Raw genomic sequence first — 23804 nt, 5'->3', positions numbered from 1 at the left:
CGGAGCGCTGCCGGCCGGGGAGGGGGGGCTGTCGGGGGGGTGCCGGAGCGCCCGGCCCTTCAACTTGGCCCCCCCGCCGGCACAACAAAGTTTGACGGCTCTGCTCGGCCGCCCCCCTCCCCTAAAGGGCGCTTGGGTAAGGCGTCCGGCGGGATGCTCGGCGCCGCAGACCCGAGAAGCCAGCGGTTACCCGGAGGGTCGGTGCGTAGGGATGTGCTGCCGCTGGGATGTTCGCGGTGCACGTATAAATCACGGCTGGGGTTCTGCAGGGACCTGTTGTGCCTCTACCTGATGCTCGCCCCGCGCTGCTGCCCCGGCCCCATCGGGTACCCAGGCTGGGAACAACCTCTGTGGCTGGGGGAAGGATCCCTGCTGCTGGCCCAGCACCACTGCCAGGGGGCCGGAGGTGCTGAGCACGCTGCAGATTTCAGCTGCTCGATTACGGTGCCGAAGGTGGTTGTACAGTCAGCTCGGAGATTTTAACAACTCGGGCTGAGCACGCTGCCTTCAGGTGGAGGGGTATGGAGAGGGAGACAGGGAGGAGATGTCAGCGCGCCTGGTGAAGGCTCTATTTTGAAAGGTGGTTCCTGTTTAATATACGAACATTGCATAATATCTTCGAGTTTGCAATAGTTGGCTACAAAGACTTTCAGTGCTATTTTTAAACCCAGTAAAAGGGTGGTAAAATCTGATTGCGTGCGTTTTAAATTACAAACATGCTTGTTCTCGTTCGGAGTTTTTTCCCTTTTGGGGTGGCAGTTTTATTTGCTGCTGCCAAAGCTATCCCTGATGCTTTATTTTCTTTGAGAAGGCAGTCCAGTGTCATCACAGGAGTGCTTGATTGCCACAGGAAAATGCTGTCAGTCTCAAAAGACTCGCTGAGTGATCTTTAGGTGCTGGGGATGGGTGACAGACGAACAAAATCCAGGCATTGAAACAGAGGCTAGATTAAGCTGAAAAAGTGTTTCTTTGGATGTGAATTTGACTGCAGTCTCCAAGCGCAGAACAGATATTGCAGCAGGGCCATATGCTTTGCCAGCTTCTCCAGAAGTGGTGGCAAGGGAACTAATTTCTGACCTACAAATAGCCCCCTTTTTATATCTTTTCAGCCCTAAGCACAGATTGGTGACTGTCAAATCATATGGTGCTTCGCTACTATGGATACGTGTCAAATACTGATCATAAAATTGGTTTTCACCCCTCCTTTTAACTAGGTATAAAGAATCTCTGTTTAGAGAGGAAGGATAGTTTGCGAACACCTACAGCATTTGTATTTCAGATAAAGTACTTCTATTTTATAGAATTGGTTTCTGAACACCTACAGCCAAAAAGATCCACTTTTTAAGAGAGTGGTAATGCAGCTTTTTGGCTCAGTGAGTAATTTTCAGGTTTTGGAACCAAAGTCTATCAGGCAAAACAAGAATCACATCTTCTCCATATATATATATTCCAGTCGTACATAAACCTTTGGTGTGGAAGGAACAAGATTATGGAAACAAAAGAGCTCTTTGTCTGAATAATAACGTTCAGTTAATTCCTTAGCACGCGCTGCACTGAGACAATTACTCTGATTTGGGTTTTTGCTCCATTAACGTGATTTCCAGAAAATCAATATGGTAAGATCTCGCTGCTTTAGAAAATGCTCACAGTGAGAACGAGAAGCTTAATGAGTGCTTGTGAATCATTAAGTAGATTGCCTACAGGTCCTTCAGTTATGCCCACTGCTATCTTTTTCACTGAGGAACATGAGTATCAATCCTAGAAATATTTCATGCCAAGTAAGTAATGCATCTGGAAGAAAAAAAACATGCAAGCTTACAGAGTGATGTCACTCCTAAAAGTGTTCACTCCAAAGTACTACTTCTGGTAATTATGATTTAGCGAAATACAATTAAAGAGCCTTTGTATGCTTGTAACAAGCCGCAAAATTTCTTTTATCTAAGAATTTTACTTTTGCGAAGCTGAGGATTTCTTTTAATCTGGCTGTACATCATGGTTGGTATCTTGGACTATCTCATGGCTGTCCATAGATTTTGGCCAAACTTGTCACCGCTTGGCAGAGGCACGAATATAGTTAACATTCTGGAAGCAATTTCTCTTAAAAGATTCTTAAATATGTGAGCTATTCCTAGATAGTCTTTGAAAAAAAATCTATTTCTTATTTTTATAATGTATTTTTCTAATAACATCTGCAAACAAAATAAAATCCCTATAGGTGTTGATCCTGGCAGTCACACCGTACTTTTCCTGAGAATTTCTTTGCAGTAGAATACCTTGGGGGCAAAGTATTTATGTTTGTTTCTGTATTACCTAGAATAGTGTGGCTTTTAGGTCTATATTACTATAAATACATAGTTCTAGGTACTCTCTGTGATCTGAGTCCATACAGAGCTTGTGATATACCTTTAGATGCCCACTTTTGTCCACATGTCTGCACACGTTAACAGTTACGCTATTCACAACGTCTGTGCATATGTCAGTGCAAAGTAGTAGTTTTAGGTATGACCCTTCTGTAATAAACTCAGCAATTGCTTTTCAAAAATCACAAAACAAGCAAACTGTTGAAATGTATTTGTGTGATGATCTATATCTGATTTTTAAAAAATCAACTTCATTGCCTTATTTAAATCTTTATTTCAAGTACCTCTCAAACCTAGAAATCTGAATTACTAGAATATTCAAATTAGTCAATTAACGCAGGTGCTATGCTGATTTGTTTATAATATATTACAACATAATGTATTAATTCCTTTCATGGTAATTCCTGGTCCCTCTACTTCTCCTTTCCTCCCCCGCTATTTAAATTTTTTTTTTTATGACCCTACTTCAGAGTCCATCAATTCCCAGAAATCATTGGATTCAATTTCTATTTCATCCTACAGCTTCCCGGGTTGTGTCATAGGAATGGTCAAAGCAAGTCAGATCAGGAAATTACATGGGATATTTCAAAGAAAATATAACGAAACCTTGTACCAGGCAACTATAGGCTACCTTGCTGAGGGAGGAGGTAGCCTTCCCTGGATGAATTCCTCCCTATTCCCCATTACCATTTTCCTCCTGTTCTTTTTCTTGCCTTGTTATCTATCATCTGTCAATGCAGGTCGTAATAACCTGACACATTTTAAATGAAAACAGTTCCTTTCTTGATTGTTTTCCTCAGCTCCTTCACTTGCATTTAGATTTCCCCTATGCTCTGATACTGTTCCATGTCAGAGTCTGAAGGCTTCCCTTCCCAGTCTAAAGGCTGCATCGTCCCAGGAGCACTTGCTTGTGGTGTGTGGAGGCTGCCCTCTGCCCTGAGCCCAGCTGCAGCTGAAGCTTGAATTGCTGAAGGTGAACTGCAGGCATGGGGTTAGGGATGGGCTTGCTCATTTTTCATTCTGTATTGACCACGACTGATGCTGACGTGAATTTTAGAGCAGCATGCATGCTGGTGGCTCCAGAACATCAGCTTAGTTATTTGGCCCTGGCTATGACTGTTGTCCTTCCTGGATCTCCAGCTGTCTTTTCAGTTGCATAGCACCATCCCCTCCCTGCCTGTCTTATAGTAATGAGAAATAAAGGGAATAACCAGAGATTTATTCTCCACAGATTAATCACAGTGCCCTCTGCTGCTCTGTTTCAGCTAAGCTGATTTATCACAATTCACACCCTGTTTACCTGTTCTTCAAATAAACATTTTGCAACAGCATATTTCCCAGTACTAACTTGTGAGAATACATTGTAAGTGATAAACAAACAGAATTTATATCCCTTTTCTTACTTAAATAATAACAATAGCCATTTATTATGGAGGCATGGAAGGTTTTACTCTCTTCTGGCAGCATACCTACAAGCCAGATCCAATCTTGCTGGAGCCTAACAGAGTGTATACAAATGAAGAAGAGATGAAGTCAAACTCCATTCATTGGACTTTCTCATGGTGTTAGGCAAGAGGTAGTGTTTTCTCTCTGAACATGTTAACCTCCTTTCGGCATCGTAGTCCTTGCTGACAAAAATACATTTTATTAGTCTTTGACTAAAGAAAGCCCTTCAAGTTTCAGCTGTTACTTTTCTGATGATTCTTCTTTCCTCTTAGGGGTTGTTTTACATTGTCCCAAACTTCACCAATAATAGGTAGAGCTCTTGCATGGTCATCTCTTCCAGAGACATTTATTTGCCACTTGGGTATTGCACATTATCAGCATATGTGGGTTATAGTTACTGTTTTTTACATTTTTCTAGACTGAAATCCCTCTGAAACAATTCAGCAGCTTCACTCCTAACTCGTTTGAGTATGTTAGCCATTTTCTAGAGGCGATCTCTGTTTTTGTCTTGTTTTGTCTCTAGGTTTATAATTTCAAACTGTTATGGATGAAAAGTTCCTGTATGCTTCCAGGCTTGGCTTCTCTGGAGTCTCAGATACTTTTACTTTTGCTTCTTTTTCTCAGTTCTTTTCTGTGCCAGGACAGAAGAGTTTCAAAATAACACAAAACAACTGAAATCAGCCTTCCTGCCCTCCAAGGGCTTGCCTTAGTCTCTGTCAGCAAGGCGGGGGAAGCTTCCCTGTAGCTGGCTGTGCTTCCCTGCAAATCTCTTTCTGTCACAGAGTCAGATCTCTTCTGCTGTTTACTTGTGTAAGAGAAATACAGAAATCCCTGGAGAGCACATGGGGAGGAGCAGGCACGTGGCCTACAACTATAGCAAACAAGCTTAAGAAGGTGCAGGAGGCACAGTGGGACTTGTACATGATCTCCAATGCCTAGTGGTGTTACCTGCTCCTGTTTTGCCAAGTGGGGAGCAGACATCTTCATCATTGGTGTAATGGGGGGATGGGCAGCAGATTTTGACCAAGGTGGTTTCTTGGGTTACTGGGGAGGAGGAGAGCAGGCCAGGTCTGGTGGAGTGGAAAATATGGGTGACCTGGCCTGGGGCCAGGGCAACAGCACTGGGAGATGGCTCAGAAGCATAGGGACTGGTGAGAATCGGGCTATTTCTAGTTGCAGTGTTGGCAAGCCAGCACCGGCCAGCAGAGAGGAGCATCAAAGATTTCTCAGCAGAAATGGGGTTTCTTTTTTTTTTTTTTTTTTTTTGTGGAGAGGAAAGAATGATCTGTCATATGTGTTTTTTGTTTTTGTGTGTGTGTGTGTGTGTTTCTTTTGTTTTATTTTGGTTTGTTTGTTTTATTGATGTAGGTATAAGATTTTAAAGGACTGTGGAATGGACGTAGCAGACTCAGCATTGTAGCTTGTGTGAACTCAATGACTGTATATGGAGATCCTCAACTTGATAGTATTTCTCAAGGGAACCCATTGTCTTCTCTGAACTGTGTTACAGCAAATGGTGTTTGCTTGAAGAAACCCAGGTTTTGACACCTAACCTTGGGATTCTTCTCTGCTATAGGAACATGAGTCTGTGTTCCTCAGGCAATTTCTTCACTGAAGGTATGTCACAGGGCTGAGTACCTATTACAGGGCTGCACTAGTGTTGGGTGCATAGGGTGACCTGAAACCCCAGCCATGAGACAGAGGCAAGCCAGGATATATTTCTATGTCAATCATTTCCTTATTGTCCCCATTCCTATTGTGGAATGGAGCCGTGGAGTCCTGGGAAGCTTATCATTGATGTCTGTGTATGTCTTCCAACCCTCAGCTGTACTGTCTGAAAGCTGACCACCTGTCCTTTATGAAACTAGTGAGATTTGAGGTGCAAAGATGAGAAATATTCATGCCTCTTTCTGTAGCTGACCCATTATACCTAAAGACTTGAGATATATATATATTATTTATATATAATATATATATATATATTTAAAGTGATGAGTGTGAGGTTTTACAGTTACTCACCAGATGACTATGCCATCCAGTCGCTGAAGGGTGTCGTTCCTGAGTGGTGTCATGCCTGGCTGTTGACCAGAGAGGGTCCAGGAGCACTGCAGGACCTACAGGAACTTTCTCTTTTGCCGTATCACAAGGAATTGATTGAAATAGCTAATGATTATTTTTTCTAAGAGATGGACGGAGATGAACGTACATATTCTGCACTGACTTGGGATGCTATTCTTCAACTGGGACATGGTCAGTTTAAAATATGTTTCAAAGTTTTTGCATGGGAAGGAAAAATACCTACACTTTAATTTCTGACTTTTCTAGAAATTCTTTACTCTTTCAGGGGGTCACTCATTTCCCTCACCTCTAGGTATTCTATTGATCCTTGTAATTGATCATTTGTTCATCTGAGATCATGTAAGCTTCACTCCAGCTCTGGATTTTATTTTTGATTTCCTAGTTTTGTTCTCTCCAGTTCCTTCCTTGCATCATTTGCTGTTTCAAGACCCGAATCCAATTTGATTTTGATGCATAAATCTTCGACACCTTCTTTTATTCTTTGAATAGGACCAGCAGGCTAATTTTTTAACAGTTCATCTTTGCCACTAACCATGGTATCAGTCTCAATGACTGATGCTATTCTACCCATTGTAGTTAGTAAAGGTTCAGGCTTGCCCTGTGTATACTTCTCTTTGCAAAAAATACCATTGGAGTGGTTGCTTGGGAAGGGCATTTTTTAAGACTTTCACTGAAGATCAGTTCCTTAGATGTAGATAGTTGGTCATTTGAAATGTTTTATTACCTCTTCCAGGTGATAGTATTTTGCTGTAGTGATAAACCATGCTTCCTGCTTGTCATGTGTGTTAGAGGATTAAATGTAACGGATGCTTTTCATGTGTTGAGGCAGAGCCTCATTAAAATTAAAGGGTTTCACTGAGCAACACTAATCTCATCTGTTTGCAATAACTTGAGGTAGTTGTATATGAAACTGTTAATTATCAGGAAACTGCTGTGCATGCCTCTAATATTTCATATGATTCCCATATTTTGTTTGATTACATGGGATGAATAAAAGTTGCACAATGTACTTTCATGTCCGAGTTGGAAAGCAGTCTTTGCTTCGTTAAGGCTCTGTTGATGAAATCTTTTTTGCAAGATGACTTTGGTAGGATTTTTGTTTGTTTGTTTGTTTGTTTTTAAGGCCTCACATATTCTGCTAGATACTTTAAGAAGCTGTAGAACATAAATGCATGTATTGTGTTTCTCGTCTCTGGCAACTCCACCAATTTTAAAAGAACTTCACACATCTGACTGATAAACCATGCTACAGTTCTGATCTTGTAAACACTTACATGTATACATAAGTTCATTTGTGTAAGAAATTATGTTGAAATCCAGTGGGAATGTTTTCGTCAGAAAACATTTTATGTAAACAGTCTTGTTTATAGGGCTGAAATTTGTTGTATTAAAATTAGCTGAGTCAAGTTATGGGATGGCATAGGTAGCTGGTTGTGCAGGGTTTATGGCTGTTCTGGTAGGCAGGACTACTGTGTAGTTTAAGGAAGGCTGCCCCAGGTTGCTGCTTTTGCTGGCCAATGTCCGCACATCGTGATTCAGCCCTTTATTTTTAGCTACCTAATTACAGCCAACTGCTGCACAGAACATAGATAAGGCACCTAATTTTAATATGAAAATCACAGTAACATATTGGGTTCATTGTGGAAAAAAAATCTTTTTTTTTTTTTCTTTTTTCTTCCAGAATTGCAAGTAACTGGCAGATTTTTTTTTATTATTATTGTTTTGGTATAAAGGTCTTGTTCTTGCAATAAGCACTTACAGTTAAAAAAAAAAAAAAAGCAAAACATAATGAATATGACACAATGAGTATTCATGATTTTCCATATGACAGAGACGTTTAATCATTTTTTTAAATCTGTTTGTTTGTGGAAGACTCGTCATATGTTTAGAACAAAGTTTCAGACATTTCTGACTTTGGAAATAAACTTGGAAGGCCTAGAAGACAAATATAATCCCAGATTGGTAACCTTTAAAATAACAAAAACAGCGGTCAAGTCACATATGCTGAAATTGACCCCCTTTCCTCTAATTCAGAATCAGTCCATGCAAAAAAAGCAGCTGTTAGACTGACCGTCCCTACACCCTGTAGACATGGCCTGCCATCCTGTCAAACGTTTCTTCTGTGTAAAGTTAGCATTCCATTTGTGTCCTTGAATAGTTTTCACTTAAATAAGGCTAGAACAAAAATGTGCAGGCTGCTGTGCACACAAAATAAATAAACAAGCAAATAAATAATTAAAAAAATAAAAACCAGCAACTGAAAAATCAAGGTAAGCGTGAGTTTGAGGTGGATTTGCACTGTGATGTTGCCTGAAATAAATGCTCTTAGTTGTTGCTACACAGGTAGAGAAGTACTTTGTCTGTGCCTGTAATGCATTTTTATTTTGGTCTTGTTTATTTTACCCTCATATTTGTACCCCCCAGATACAGTTCCTGTTTTGCCATTGTAGTAATATTTTGCACTATAAAACTTGTAATATGATTCTATAAGTATATATTGAAGAAACTAGGTACAAATACAGGAATGTGACTGTAGAAGAGAATATATGTACATTTTTCTAGTATCTTCTTGGGGATTACACAATACTATAGTGTACGTTATGAAATTGCCTAGATACTGTGATCTTTATGTAGCTTCTTTATACTCTTGAACTGATACGTGGATGTTTTGAATTCTTCATTTTTTTTTTTTTTCTTAAAATATTTTAGTATCCTTCTACAAAAAATGGAGAAAAGATGGTCAGAATGTTGACAAGTAACTGTGCCATCATAGTTACTTCAGTAGTAGCAATTTTAATAACTGGTAAATTTTAATTAAAATCAGTTGTTTTATTTAAAGACCATCAATGTCAAAGATATTTTTTTTTATATTTTATGTACCTTAGTATTCTATTGTATTGTGTGGAAAAAGACAGTACTCTAAGAACTGTCTATTCTAACAGTAATTGGAAAATAATTTGAATAATGTTCTGTTAACAGTGCTTCCAATCTACTTTTTATTCTTACAGATCTATGAAGTCCTTTGTATTACCAAAATGTTCTTCTGTTCTCAAAGATCCCTTTTAGAAATGCAATCATGTGAAATCATTCCTCATTCAATTTCCATTTTACATTTTGTGACTTGACTCATCAGAAAGTCATATTTTCATCCCCATAATGTGCAGCATGCTGATTTTTGTATAGTTCTGCCTTAAACAACATGTATATAGTACAAAATCACGTGCAGTTCAGTTTTCACAGGACACCAGAGTGGTTGAGGCTGGAAAGGACTGCTTGAGGTCATCTGGTCCAGTCCACTGCTCAAGCAGGGACACCAAGACTGCCCAGGACCTTGTCCAGATGGCTTCTGATCTCCAAGGACAGAGATTCTACAACCTCTCTTTTTTTAATATTATTATTAATTATTATTATAATTATAAAATACTAGAGTTCAGCCAGTGCTCTGGAGTCTCCTAGAGTCAACATTAACGGTTCAGATACAGCCTGAGATTGTTCTGTTGCGTCTCTTGGAGACAAGTTATCTGCATTTATTGATTTGAAAAATGATCTTAAGTTAGTAGTGGCTATTTGTCATCCTCCAGTTACTTTTAGACTCCAAACTATTCTCTCATATTTATCATGTGTTAGCAATGAGTTAAAGCTCAGATCTTGAGGTCATGATCTTAAAAATCTGCCAGAATGAGATATTAAGTGTGCCTCCAAGCCTGCGCAGGAACCCATCCTTCCCTGCTATGAAAACTGATGGGACTCATGCCTGAAACTCAGCGTGGTGCTCTGAAGATTGCCCAAACTCAGGGAAGAACATGCTTGATGCACCCAAGCAGAGTTTTATCCCAGGGTTTGCTGTCTCAGGGCCAGCTTGCCAGGAGTTTTGTGTTGTAATACATTCATAGGCACATTCGCCAATAAGCTGATCATAGTTTTCTTATGGTGTCTAAATGCAGGACCAGCAGCAGCAGCTTAGGGCCAAAGACAGCAACAGGATGGGGTTTCATGGACTTGGAATTCTAGGAAATAATAATGGATAAATAATGGATAAATAATATAACTAGTATATTGTTGTGGAGGTATTAGCACACTAGCACACTCTTATCAAGAGGCTTTTTTGTTGTTATGTTTTAAGGAGAACAATGAGATAAAGGAATTTTTATTCTTGGGATAAGGATTGTGAGATAGTCTGGGGGAAGATATGAATCAATTAATTGAAAATTTAGCGTGTAGGTGACGGAGGCTGGTAGTTATTTTTGTTTTTGTTTTTGTTTTCTCCCTGACTTATTGTAGAACTTGAAAGTTCAGTGCTGAATGCAAGATGAGAGCTAAGACTGGGAATAAGCCAAGGCAGACCTTGAAAGTGAAGATAAAGACCCTATTTATTGCAGGGAACTGTGGGAGGTATTTAAAGACAGGAGACGTGATCTACAGAGATGGATTAGTAAAATGACCTTTACAGCAGAGTGATGAGTGAGACAAAATTGCATTTATCAATCTTGAGGAAAATAATATTTGAAGTAGTCAAGACGTGGTTTTGTTGCAAGTTTAGATGAACTTAAGAAACATGACTAGATACAAAGGTGTGTATCTCAATGTAGTTGTGCAGAGTCAATCTTTGGAATTTTGCTTTACCTGGAGGGAATGCTCTGGGAAGGGTTCAAGATGGTGTCATGACATGGTTTACAGTCATCCCAAAAATAAGTGCTTGCAAATAGCATGGTTTTAAGTTTTTTTTTTTTTTTTTTTTTTTTTTTTTTTAATTTGTTATACAATATTTATTGATGGTTTGTGTTCATCTCACAGAACAAATAACTTGGGAGGGCATGTTAGCCATTTGCTGTGTTTCCAAAACATAGTTTAATAATTTTTACTTCAGCCAACAATTGCTTTCTCCCTTTGTATTTTTGATTTCTTAGTAGATACAATTGATGTCTTTTTAGTTATACATTTATCCTTTTTCTAGTTAGATATTTTGTCCTTCTTTATTTATTTTGCTACTTTTCCTTACTTCAACTGTTTTTAATAGTTGATTATATGTTCTTCCTCAGTTGTAACATTGTATTAGAATCAACAAGGTGTTGGTCACTTCTTACTGTTTACTGTTCCCTCTGCTGACGTGGCTCGTATCTGTGATGTACTGGAGACTGGTCCAGTATCACCTTTCCTAGTTTGTGTATTTAAGCTAGCTGCAAAACAAACTGTGTTTTTTAATCGTTATGACTTGTGTGAATAATACGACAAATATACAAGTCTGTAAATGGTCCTTCAAATCTGAATGTGAAAAATAAACATTCATGGCTCAATTGGCCAAATCTAGTTGTGTTAGTGAGTACTTACGCAGGTAGTCCCATCAGTTACTGAATGTGTGCTTATTAATTGGCACAAAGCTGATCATTTGAATCCCTGCTAGCCTAGCAGACATCAATAATGCTTGTACTGAGAGCTGTCTGTGTAACATAAACTAACTCGTATGTCTATTTTTTTTTCTTTTAACAGTCTTACAGTAAAGGGGCAAGAAGAAAAAACCGATTTAAAGGTTCAGACGGGAGTACATCTTCTGACACTACCTCTAACAGTTTCGTACGCCAGGTATGTGTTTTTCAGCTTCTTAGACTGGAAGACTTACTGATGTTAATGTTCAAATAATTTTCTTTTACAAATTGTCAAATCAAAGAGTGATACTGTGGCCTGAGAAATAGCAAAGGTCTCTGCCAAGACAAGGAAAAATATTTGGTTGCTATTGTTTTGATCTTGGCAGAAAAATACTTTTTTTATTTCTTATTCATTTCCATGTATAGTAGTTTTCTATTATTTTTGTTTCTGTAATGCTGTCAGGTGATTAAAGCTGGAGAAGGAGGAGGTGGAGTCTGATGGAAGCACCTAAAGTTGCAACATTTGGGAGAAAGCATCAAAACGCTATCAGTCCTAGGAATTTCCTGCTTAAAATAGTGCTGTGCAAGGCAGTATTAACTTCAATGTTTTCCACCCACATCCCAGTGTTATTTTAAGACATGGGTTGGAGGGAAAATCCCTGGCAGCATTGTGCCCATTGTAAGGATGCTGAAAGGCATGTGGAGGATGGAGGGGTGCTATAGTCTCCCATAGCCTGTGCCCACTCGTGTGTTTGGGGTGCCCCCTCACACAGAGCCTCATGGACCCACCCAGACCTGTGTGGGTGGTTGGAGAACAGATCAAGCAGGTCAACAGAGGTGATGAAAAATGCAGTGAAGGGCATCCAGAGCCTGTTGTGGTCTTTGGCTGCGGACCGGTGCTACTGAGGCTGTGTTTCCATGGAAGGAGATTGAATTTCTGCATGCTTATGGAGAAGAACCTGGAGAGCATGAAAGGTACTCTGACCATGCCTGTCCAAAGAGAAATACAGGTTTTCATGCCCTGCTGATTTAAGCTGTGGTTTTACAAGTGTAGACTTTGTCATCTTTTTTGGAGGGTTTCTGGAATTCAGGAGGTTTCATTGCAGAGTTTTTGGTTTTACCATAAGGAAACACCAGACTTACCTCTCACTGGCTTGTCTTCCTGTGTTTCTCCAGCTCAAAACATTCAGTGACTCCACTGCTGTTGCACTGGTTGTTTCAGTACGCATCTTCTGTTTACAAAATATTTCTGCTTTTTCCTGCTGCAGTCATGCTGGCAGGTTTTGTGATAGGCTGTGGATTTGATAAAGGCAGGTCCCTATTACATTTCAATGTCTGTTGGACATAGGTTTGAAATGTTACTTGGTCATGAGAATTCATCAGTGGCAATAAAAACATGAAGGTAGAAACCCTGGTTCAATAAATTATTAATATATGGCATTTTGTTCTGTTTAAAAATACTCTGGAAAAAAAAAAAAAAAAAAAAAGCAGTCAAAGTAGCATTTAGGAGTGGCAGCAGATCTCCCTGTCCCAAGCATTCTTTGTAAGGAAATCTGTGTTGCTGTTTTCCTTAGCCTCCTCATGAATGTTGAGCTCAGCTTGGAACATTTTTAGCAGACTACGAGTGTTTATTTTACACCAGCTGCACACAGTTCTTTGCCTTTCTCGTTTACTTAAATGAGGTCTGAAATTGGTCTTAAATATCCCTTCTAGCTGTCATTCATGGGAGCAGGGCAAGGAGGATGGATGATCAAACTCCATATAGATGTTGAGGTGGATTCCTGTACTCAATGGCGATCTGACTGACTCTATAGAGTGTGGGGCATGATTAATCAAATCTTTGAAAGCAAATTTACAAATCAGGGTAGGTGAGCTACAGTCTAAAAGTGTCTGTATCTTTTCCAATGCTACGAGGGGAACGTAGACCATGACTATGTCAAGTAGAGATTTTTAGAGAGGAGATTTATATATTTCCCTGAAGTAAATCTAAGTTTAGTAGTTACACAAGTGATATAATACAAATGACTGAAGGGTGAAATGAGCTTCAGGAAAAAATCAGATTTAATAGATTGCTGAAGCAAAGCTCAGTATTGAGATGGTATTGTGACTGAAGATAATGAAGGGATGTTAACAGATAAATATATATTATTTTGCATTGTCCAAAAATTATATTTATATATATATATATAAAAATACAAAACATTCCTAGTAAGTCATGTAAAGGTAGAGATTGAGTTGAAGAAGATGTATAGGAGAAATGCATCTTCACAGTTGTTGGTACAGAGTTTATTTCAGAGCTTAGATTGCATCTTCAAGAGGCTTACCTGCTCTGATCGTCCCCCTGGGACAGCTTGCGTTTCTCCTGTATTAATGAAGATGTGACACCAGTCACCGGGTGCAGTCACATTCTGCTGTCTCAGCTGCTCTGTCCTTCTCTCAGTGGTGCATATTGCCTGCTCTGTGTGTCTGTCTTCCTTGGAGGATATTTTACATGCTATAAATGTATGTAATTGTGAGAAAAAGTGAGTGCAAGAAATTGCTGTTTCTACTGAGATGGGTGAATGTTGCAGAAAAGCAGCAGAAAAATAAACCCCAAGCCAGTAGAATCAATGATGCATCCATTTATTTTACTTTATTTTATTTTAGTGTTACCTTAAAACTGGAAAGTCATTTTTTGCATGGAGAGGTGTTTGCAGTTTTTTTTTTCAGTTGCTGTGATCTATACATGGTTACACACAACCTCTTTGTTTCAGCAGTGCTCATGATGCCTACTGCTGCCTTTTTTTCCTCCACTTTTTTCCTTCCCCCTCACTTCCTGTCTCCTTTCACATTTACTTTGAACTTGTCCTGCAACTTTTATATGCATCTCTACAAATACGGAATCCTGATTGTCCTGAACGTCTATTGCTAAGGGCTGTCTAAATTACTCATAAAAAAGGAGGAATGTCTGGAAGGTGTTTTTGCGTCTTCTTTAGCTGATCTGGCCTTAAACTGGGAGAGCTGGGAAAGTTGTGCAGATTCTTGTTGCAGGAATTGATGGGAAATGGTACTGGAAGAGAGAAGAGAAGTATGTCTACGTCCTGAAAGAATGTTCTGTATGTGTAAGGCAGTGGAGATGCTGTGCAAGAACAAGTTATGTATAGGATTCAGTCATCTGAATCCAGGGAGGCACTGGCCATTTAAGTTAAAGCTGCTGCAAGGGAAGGGAGTTAGTGTCTATTTCTTACATTGACAAAGCTTTATTGTGTTTACATTTTACTGTTTCCTTAAAGACATATGCACCTCTGGCTCCAATATGTGCACCTGGCAACTTTCCTGCAATGCATACCAAATACTATGTAGTAAAAACTATGCCATCTTAGTTTTATTTGAATGACAAAGAACAAAGTGACATTTTATTCAAATTGCTTGAAAATTCCTGCTGTTGTATAAGGAGTATGAAATGCACCCTGCACAACTCTATGCACAATGATCTTTTCCATTTAAATTTGTTTTTCAAAGTACTGAAATAGAGAAGAGCCTTATATAAAAGAAGCATTAAACTGAAACAAGAGCAAATTTAAAAATGGTTCTGTTCCATCCAATTGAATCTCATCTGTACTGTGAATTTTATCTGTTATAGATTTTTATTTCTATTTTTCTCTTGTGATACTGAAAACCTATAAGGTTTTAGGATAATGCTTTGGATTATATCCCAATCTGTTAATATTAGCAGAATTATTTGTTTAGTTTTGTCTCCAGAATGTCATTTATGAAGTTGGAGCTTAAGAAAATAACAACAACTTGGTGTTCCTTCCACTTGCAAGCAGCTCCTGCTTGACTTTTCAGTAGCAGGAGAGGGAGAGGGAGGGAAGCGTTTTTTTTTTTTTTTTTCCTTGTGTCATGTTGTGAACTCGTATTGGCAATTACGCAGTGTATTTGGAAAGGAGAAGCCTCGCTGCACACCGTGCTTTAATCAGCTCCTAACTAACTTTAATCAGTTGTCTTTAGGGAGATAAAGAACATTGCGTTATATAGTTTTCATCATCTTTTCTGAGCTTTGGAGTGATAAGCAGCTTGTTCTTGGGGTTAGCTATGAAAGACTGAATTGAATCTGATCTGTACTTGCTGCCGTTTTGACTGATGCATGGTAATGATTTTGTTCCCAAGGGTTTTTCAAAATACGGATCAGACAAAATATTTTGCAGACTACACTGTGGCACTTCCCAGCAACATTATTTCAAGCAAATTGCATGTTCTGATAGCATTACATATTTTGTGGTTGCACTTTAGGACCTGTATTTGTCAAGGTTTTATTTTAAATCCTAATGATTAATCACAGAGGCAGTCTGAGTTGTTGGGATTTCTATGTATTGCAAAGACAGATTAGGTTGTGAAATAGACTGTGGACTTGCTTACTGAAATATTTAAGGTTTTACAAATTTTTTTTTTTTAATTTTTTATTATTTTTCCTTTAAATATTGGCTTCATGCCTGTTACACTGTGTTCACTCAAAAACACAGCTATAAATAATTATGTAGGGAATTCATTATTCCGCTACTTTCCTCTAAGGACATTTGCCTAGCTGTGTAATTACCTATTGAATTTTATGAATGGTAAAACTAAGATTTGCACTGAAAAACTATTTGAAAATATTGACTTAGTTTTGCTCATAAACAAGCCTCTTAGTCTTGGGTTCACCAGAGATTCAGGCTGTGTCAGAAATTTCTTCCCGTTCTTTTAATTGATTTTCTTCCAGATATAGAGCTTAGCTTTGATTTTCCTTTTTGCGAGTGGAAGAGCTGTTGTATTCAGATCGTACATGCAGCCTGCCAGTCTATGCATTTACAAGCTGAGCCACAAAGAGGTAGTGCAGCCCGGGGACAGGCATTAGCTTTGGTGTTAGTGCCTAGGACTAGCAATCTTCTGCTGAAAAACTGCATGTGCTTTCTCTGCTAGCACTATTCTTGCTTCATGAAGACTGTGTGTGAACAAGATTGTGGCTAGCCAGAATATCTAAATTTAAAAAGGCTCATTTGCAATTAAATATATTCTTACAGTCTTCGTGTGCCTTTAATTATGAGATGTGTTTGGCTTGTAGAGAAAAAAGGAGCTTTTCAGACTTGCCTTTAGCTTTTATACATAACAAAATGATGTGTGTCAGAAATTTCTAGAGGTATTGTGCAAACACTGATTGTAATACACGAAAACATATACCTACTACTCTGCTTAATTTTATCATCTTTTATTTCTGAAGCTTCTGTCTGGGAATATTTTGTTAAGTTCATCGTGTTTCTGGTCTCATTTGTACTGATTTCACTGAAGGCAATGCCAGTGATGCCTGTGGCCTGTACTTGCTATTGTGGCTGCATTGAAGCTGTACATGACACATGCTACAGCATCTGCTCATTTGAAACAGATTAAAACCTTTGTTTTGTGGGTTTTAAATTTGGTGGAATTGAAGGATCTTATGTTTTTCACTGTGAAATACAAGGTTTTGAAGGGAGTGTATTGAACTTGGACAAAGCCAGCTTAAGTCATGGTTTGTATATAGAGTGTGATTTTGGTACAGCTTTCTTCTTTTGGCAGTAGTGGGAGCTGGCAAGCTCCGCTGTTAAGGCCAGCATGCGACCATAAATCACGGTCAGGCAGTGTTGTTTCAGGGTTATGTGCTTTTTGTGTCAAGCAATATTAATCTGTCTTTAGTCAAATCCAGTGAATCTCTATTTATTATGATACAAAATTAGATAATGTCTCTAAGAGTAGTGCTTGTATAGGAAAGAGAGTATATTTTATGTATTTCTTCTCATATGAAGTATACCAAGTTGATAAAAGAAGAGTGGGTGAAGCATTTAGAGCAATGTAGGGATTCATAAGAATATGTCAGTTCAGCTGTTGATTTAGGGTTTCATTCATGGCTGATAAATCACTTCCTCTGTCATGTGGTAAAAGGTAGCTAGACAGGGAGTAGTAGGAGGAAAGATTTGAGGAAAGGAACAGATTGGGAGTATGTGGCTGGAGGAAGGAAGTGGGGAGGGAGGAGGAAGGCACTTACCTTTTGGTGGCAGTTGTGAAACTGCACTCTGTGTAGTACTGTGTACATGGGAAAACTGCAGTAGGTTCATTGGGCTATACATTTCCTCATCTGTAGTAAGGGTTTGAAAAGTCTCCTTTTTTGGCCTGGAGAGAATAGAACAGATGCCCCTATAAAGCATGGGATTTTGGCATGCATGACTGGAGGGGAGATGGCTGAGAAAAAACCCAGCGGAAAGGAAGTTTTTCTGCAGCCTTCAGTTCTTTCATGGGCCCTTTTTGCCTCAGATGGTTACTAAGAATAGAAATCAAACTGCTGCCATGTGTTTAAAAAAATAACAACAAACGCACACACACATAAAAACACACCCTCTAACCAAAACAAACAGGCAAGACATCATAAAAAGTCTTCTTATACATCCGTTTACTCTTTCCATACTTCTTATAGCAGGGTATGAGAAAATTACAGGGGAGAACAACTAAATATAATATTTTATTAAAAACTGAAGGCTAGGAGTCTTTCTTATAGCCTTGAACTGACATACATGTTTGATGTTACTTTGCAAACAGCTGAAGTCAACACATCCTTTTCCAAGCAGCAGTGAGAAAGATGAAATTTTGAAGGTGGGGCTTACACTTGGTGGCTGCTGAAATGATTGCCAGAGCTGCTTTTGAGATTGCTGAGGTGATGAGGGAGTGTTCAGAGGTGTCTGAGAGGATGTATATGGCCCCCTGTGAGAGGACATGGGGAGATGTGAGCTTGAGGTGAGAGATGACATCTGTGTGGGTGGCAGCTATTGGACCTGCTCTCATGTCTGTGTCTTCAGTGCTCCAATTGCTGCCATGTTATGCATGCCTCCTGGCTCCGTGCTTCTCCTCCGTGTATACCAGGGTGAGAAGAAATGTTTTTTTGCTGGCTACTCAGGGTATACCACAGCTGGCACCCAAGTTTGTCAGCATCACATGCATCCCTTTGTAGCGTGACATTTGAAGGACATGACAGGACTTGTGTGTCCCAGAGATTTCTGCAGGTGAGATTTCTGCAGGTGACAGGGCTGCCTCTGTGCCATGGGCACGGCTGCTCAGGCAGATGTGAGGTGTTTTAAGCAGTTAGGCAAACTGGTAGACAGTTGCATCATCTTTGCAACGTTGCTGAATGTACAGTTGGAGACTTCCATCATGATGAACTGGATAGGGAAAGGCTTGAGCATAATGGCTTAAGTTCTTAAGGCTTTTTTTTTTTGGCCAAATGTCTTCATGAATGGTGATTAGTCTCTGGCTGTCTCTCTTTTGCAGTTTTACATTAATTGGAGTGTATTTTTGCATGACCTAAATGTACCAAAGCCTTACAGCTGCTCTGAGAACCTCCTTGCCTCTGTTTGTTGATCCTTTGGATGCAGGAGCTATGAGAAAAAACTACACAGTTGTAAAGAGTTAAGAACAAAATTAGGAATAGGACTGAACAAGAATCAAGTGTTTTGTTTATTTTGTCCCCTGCTTCTCCCAGGAAATTCACTGTGGTTTCTGGTTCTCATGTGCAGCATTGTCTTACTTGAAATAATAATTTTGAACATTGCGGTTAGATGTAAGGTTCTATTATATGCTATCATAGCTGTCTTCTAGTTATAATAAACACAGACTTACAAAATATCTGCAATAGGATGAGATTTCCACTGCATATGTTTAATTATATTTAATGCAAAACCTGTCAAAAATAAGTTATGAAGTTAAATTTTGACACTTTTTCTTACAGGCCTATTCAGTTGGAGTGGATTTGTTCTGGGGTTGTTTTTCTGATTTATTTATTTATTTTAATGGAGCAGTCCACTATAAAAAGAAATTTTTTAACACCATCTTCAATTTTTTATTTTTTTATTTTTTTAGAAATAAGGTGTTATAAACCACTTTTAAAATTCAAGCTTATACTTATATGTAAATGTGCAGTAAATGTAGCTGCTGACTTCATTCTTTTCACAGAGAAGTAAATTTGAAATTATTTTTGTTATTTTATATATTACATTGATTTTCAGGACTTGCATTTGTGCTGTATGGTTTTGATTGGGAACAAATATTTAACACAAGGAAACAGTTTGTCCTTCTGTAAAGCAAATGTCATCTTAGCCTCCAAAATACAAGCAGTTTCAAGGAAAAATGAACCCTGGTTGGCTGCTGTGCAGCAAGCTGCTTCACATTCACTTCAGCAAGGAGCAGAGCCCTTCCTAGTCACTGTCGGGGCTCAGGGAGTGAAGAAATGCACTTTGCAATTAGCCAGAGGGATCTACTGAGTCTTTTGCCTTTCACAATGCCAGTGTATTCCTGCTCAAACTCGGGAGTGTTTGGTTTCATACGTCACTAAGGAGGTACATTACAAGGTATACAAGTGCCATTTCTGTCCAATTACTCACGAAGCTGCCAGTTTTATGGGCAGTAGCAGCAGAGAGCTATCTTCTCCTGTCCTATTTATTCAGACAGTACTTCCAACACTGATTATATGTTTCTATAGATTTGAATGTTGCTTTTTTCGTCTGATCGCACTCAGCCTTTTCTTTGCTGGAATAGTAGTTGCATAGAAAAGCTTTGTGTTCCACTGCTGCTAAAATTAACTGTAAATCTTCAAATGAATTTACAGTAAAAGGTTTCCTGGGCATTGAATTGAGGAATGACATCCACGTGTGCACAATTAGTGCATGTCCTTTCACTGCTAGGCATGTAATATTTTAGTTCCCAAATACGATCGGCTTGAAAAATAGTTAAGACCTGAAGCTGTCCTATGTATATGAAAAACTGGAAAGCTGCCCTTCCTTAACATTCGATCTTGTGGAATATCTGAGTTGTTCGATCTCTGTTCAGATGCATAGTGTTAATTCTAAGCTTCACATAAACTGGTAGCTTCCTAAGTGATAAATGATTGTCATCAAATGGTTTACTCATAGAATAACCGAGCCTTGAGTAGGAAAGTGAAGTGGTTCTTGTGGATGAGTAGGGAGCTGAAAGAAGGGGTGACGGGTGAAGTGAAGGGAGAAATATATCTGTATCTGCCTTTTATATCTTTCTTCTTATTGTCTCCAGTGGTATTTCTGAATTTTCAGTTACTTTGCAGATTGAACCAGAAAATATTTGTGAAATTTGGAAAGGCTATTACAGCATGAAAACTAGACTTCTGGTTCTACGCTGAAGGAGATTGCTATGTCTTTTGTGAAAGAAATTCAGCTGTAAGTCACTGTTGATCAGTTGGCTCTCAAAGGTCTGTATATCACATGCTGCTTTTGGAGGCATTGAGCTGAAGGCAGACACCGTTGTTCCTCTAGAAAGTGAAGTGTGCCTAGTTGACATTATTTTTTCCTACAAACTATTAAAATTACAGTACATATCAGTAATGTCCCCTTACTACATTTCTAAAAACATGTTATTGTATGCATACGTCTCTGAAAAACAAATCTTTTTTTCCACCTTTTTTTTTACGTTAAGAAGAAATTCTTTTGAAAACAGTAGTGTGTCAAGAAAATGTTTGGTTGTAATAAGAAAAGATCAAAGCTTATTTCAGCCTTGTTCTGGAAATAGTTTCAGAGGAAACTGCCAGAGTTAGTAACAGAACATAATCAGAAATCGGTTGGTTTTACACATCTCTTCCCAACGTTAATTACAATTTATCCATCATATGCCATTTATACTGAAATGGAAAAACATTTTCCTAAGTGGCTTGTGTTGTTACAATAACAGGCCAAAGTGAAATGATAAAATTTCACAGAATCACAGAATCATCTAGGTTGGAAGAGACCTCCAAGATCACTTAGTCCAACCCATGACCTAACACTAACAAGTCCTCCACTAAACCATATCACTAGGTGTGGGAGAAGAATTCGCAGGGAGCTTTGTGCTGTTTTGTGGGAAAGGAATTCACAGGTGGCTTCGTGCTGTTTCACATGTCCCTGAGTTACAGATAATGAGGAAAACAGCGGTAGAACCAAAAACTTGAGCAAGGACGAGATAAAGTAAATTGGCTACAGTGTTAAAGATGAGTTTTGGGCAGTAGCCAATTGCTGGCTGGCTCGAGGCGGGTGTCTGAGGGTCTCTAACCAATGGTAAGACAGATTCGGGCACATGGACAGCGTGTGGGGCTATGGGGAAAGTATATGTAGTGGTGAAACATGGCAATAAAGGTCCTGCTGTTGAAGAGCCATCAGGAGTTCGTGTCGTGCGTGCCTTCAACTAGGCTATACATCTAAATGTCTTTTAAAGACCTTCAGGGATGGTGACACAAGCACTTCCCTGGGCAGCCCATTCCAATGCCTAACAACCCTTTCCGTAAAGAAGTTTTTCCTAATGTCCAACCTAAATCTCCCGTGGCACAACTTTAGCCCATTCCCCCTTGTCCTATCACCAGGCATGTGGGAGCATAAATCAATCCCCACCTCACTACAGCCTCCTTTAAGGTACCTATAGAGAGCATTAAGTTTGCCCCTGAGACTCTTCTTCTCCAGGCTGAACAACCCCAGCTCTCTCAGCTGCTCCTTGTAAGACTTGTTCTCCAGATCCCTCACCAGCTTCATAGCCCTTCTCTGGACATGCTCCAGGGCCTCAATGTCCTTCTTGTAGTGAGGGGCCCAAAACTGAACACAATACTCGAGGTGCGGCCTCACCAGAGCCAAGTACAGGGGACAATCACTTCCCTAGTCCTGCTGACCACACTGTTTCTGATACAAGTCAGGATGCCGCTGGCCTTCTTGACCACCTGAGCACACTGCTGGCTCATATTCAGCCGACTATCAACCAATACTCCCAGGTCCTTCTCTGTCAGGCAGTTTTCTAACCACTCATCTCCCAACCCGTAGCGCTGCTTGGGGGTTTTGTGCCCCAAGTGCAGGGCCTGGCACTTGGCCTTGTTGAACTTCATACAGTTGGCCTCAGCCCATTGGTCCAGCCTATCCAGATCATCCTGCAGAGCCTTCCTACCCTTGAGCAGAACAACACATGCACCTAACTTGGTATCATCTGCAAACTTACTGAGGGTGCACTCGATCCCCTCATCCATATCATCGATAAAGATATTACAGAGAACTGGCCCTAGTACTGAGCCCTGGGGGACTCCACTAGTGACCAGCCTCCGACTGGATTTAACTCCATTCACCACGACTCTTTGGGTCCGGCTACCCAGCCAGTTTTTAACCCAACGAAGCATACGCCAGTCCAAGCCATGAGTAGTCAGTTTCTTCAGGAGAATGCTGTGGGAATGCTGTGTCTGTATTTCCCATACTTATAAGCTATAATATTTGCTCAAAGTCCATCAGCAGTTTGAAGATATCAAAGGGTAAAATTTGCAAAGTCTTTATGTTCTTGTTATTTTCCAAGGAAAGTGAACAGTATTTAAGCTGCTGTTACCAAAAAGACAAAGAAATGAAAGCACGGTAACAGATTTGACCAATTCAAATGTCATTATACTTTGCAATCTGAATGTAGAAAATGAGTTAACACCTTACATAATAAATGTGTGGTGATAAAATGTGTTTTTGAGATAAAGCCTCTGAATCAGATGACACAGCCAAGAGGAAGAGAGACAGCTTTGGTTTAAGGCCTAGGAAGCTGTGATTCATTGGAAGTGGTCTGGAAAAATTGGCAGTGTGCTGTGTGCTTTTTTTTTTTTTTTTTTTTTTTTTTTGGAAATGACTTAATCCTTGAAGGTTTAAGTTTTTCTGATCTTGTTTGATTAATTGTTCATAAGCAAAGGCTACTTAAAATGGTACTTATATCTTTTACACATTGTTCAGCCTGCATGCGATATTTATTTCTTTTAGAAAGCCTGCATGCAGTGTAAAATAATTTGAATTTGCATTGCTAGGTAAAATATTGGTGAGGATTTGGAAGAGAGAAACTTCTTGGAGGTTATAATGCTGTGTCAAGAGACCTGCAGAAAATCTGGGGACTGCCTCCCATAGCTATCACTATTATTATTAGAGATCATCATAAGAAATGTCTTCTAGCTGGGAAAAGCTTTTACAGTAAGATACTTGGGTTGTTTCTATCCTCCCTCAAACTAACTTTCTCTGCAGTAGAAAGAAATATTCAGGTAAATTGCAGGTTCTCTTATAACTTCCATGTTTTCTGCAGAGAAATATTTGAATCTTGCTAATACGTCACATCTGTTGGATTTCAGAGCTTTGAGACTCTTTCAAGAAAGTTCAAAACAATGTATACATCTTTCTTGAGTTTCTTCCAGAACTAGTATAAAATGTTATAGATTTTTTTTCCAGTTTAATGTATCTGCTTTAATAGCCTCTCAAATAGACACAACTACTGTAAATCCTGTAGAAACCCTACAAACAGGTTATGTAAGTTGTTCTGTGTTGAAAAAGAGCCAAGAAATGTAAGTTTTCTTCCAGTGGGACTAGATTCTTTTATTCCCACTTACAGATAGGATCTCTGGTGGCACAGTTGAAAATGAATAATCTAAGCTACAATTTAAATATATAACAAAAGATTGAGAAGCAGAACATATTTTTGTACACTGTCTGTATTATAAATCCTAAATGTAGTTTCCCTTATATGC

At 39.2% G+C, this 23804-nt stretch overlaps 1 protein-coding gene across 4 annotated transcripts in view; it reads left to right on the top strand.

The window, feature by feature from the left end:
* CACNB2 (calcium voltage-gated channel auxiliary subunit beta 2) overlaps positions 1 to 23804 on the top strand; it is a 245833-nt gene that overhangs the window by 393 nt on the left and 221636 nt on the right. For all 4 annotated transcript variants that reach the window (XM_040545628.1, XM_040545622.1, XM_040545621.1 and 1 more), the window contains exon 2: positions 11373 to 11465. In XM_040545628.1, the coding sequence (XP_040401562.1) occupies positions 11373 to 11465 (93 nt within the window). The remainder of the gene's footprint in view (positions 1 to 11372; positions 11466 to 23804) is intronic.

The sequence above is a fragment of the Cygnus olor genome, chromosome 2 (genome assembly GCF_009769625.2).
Source record: "Cygnus olor isolate bCygOlo1 chromosome 2, bCygOlo1.pri.v2, whole genome shotgun sequence".
Taxonomy (NCBI): Eukaryota; Metazoa; Chordata; class Aves; order Anseriformes; family Anatidae; genus Cygnus; species Cygnus olor.
This window is presented reverse-complemented; position numbering and strand designations above follow the sequence as displayed.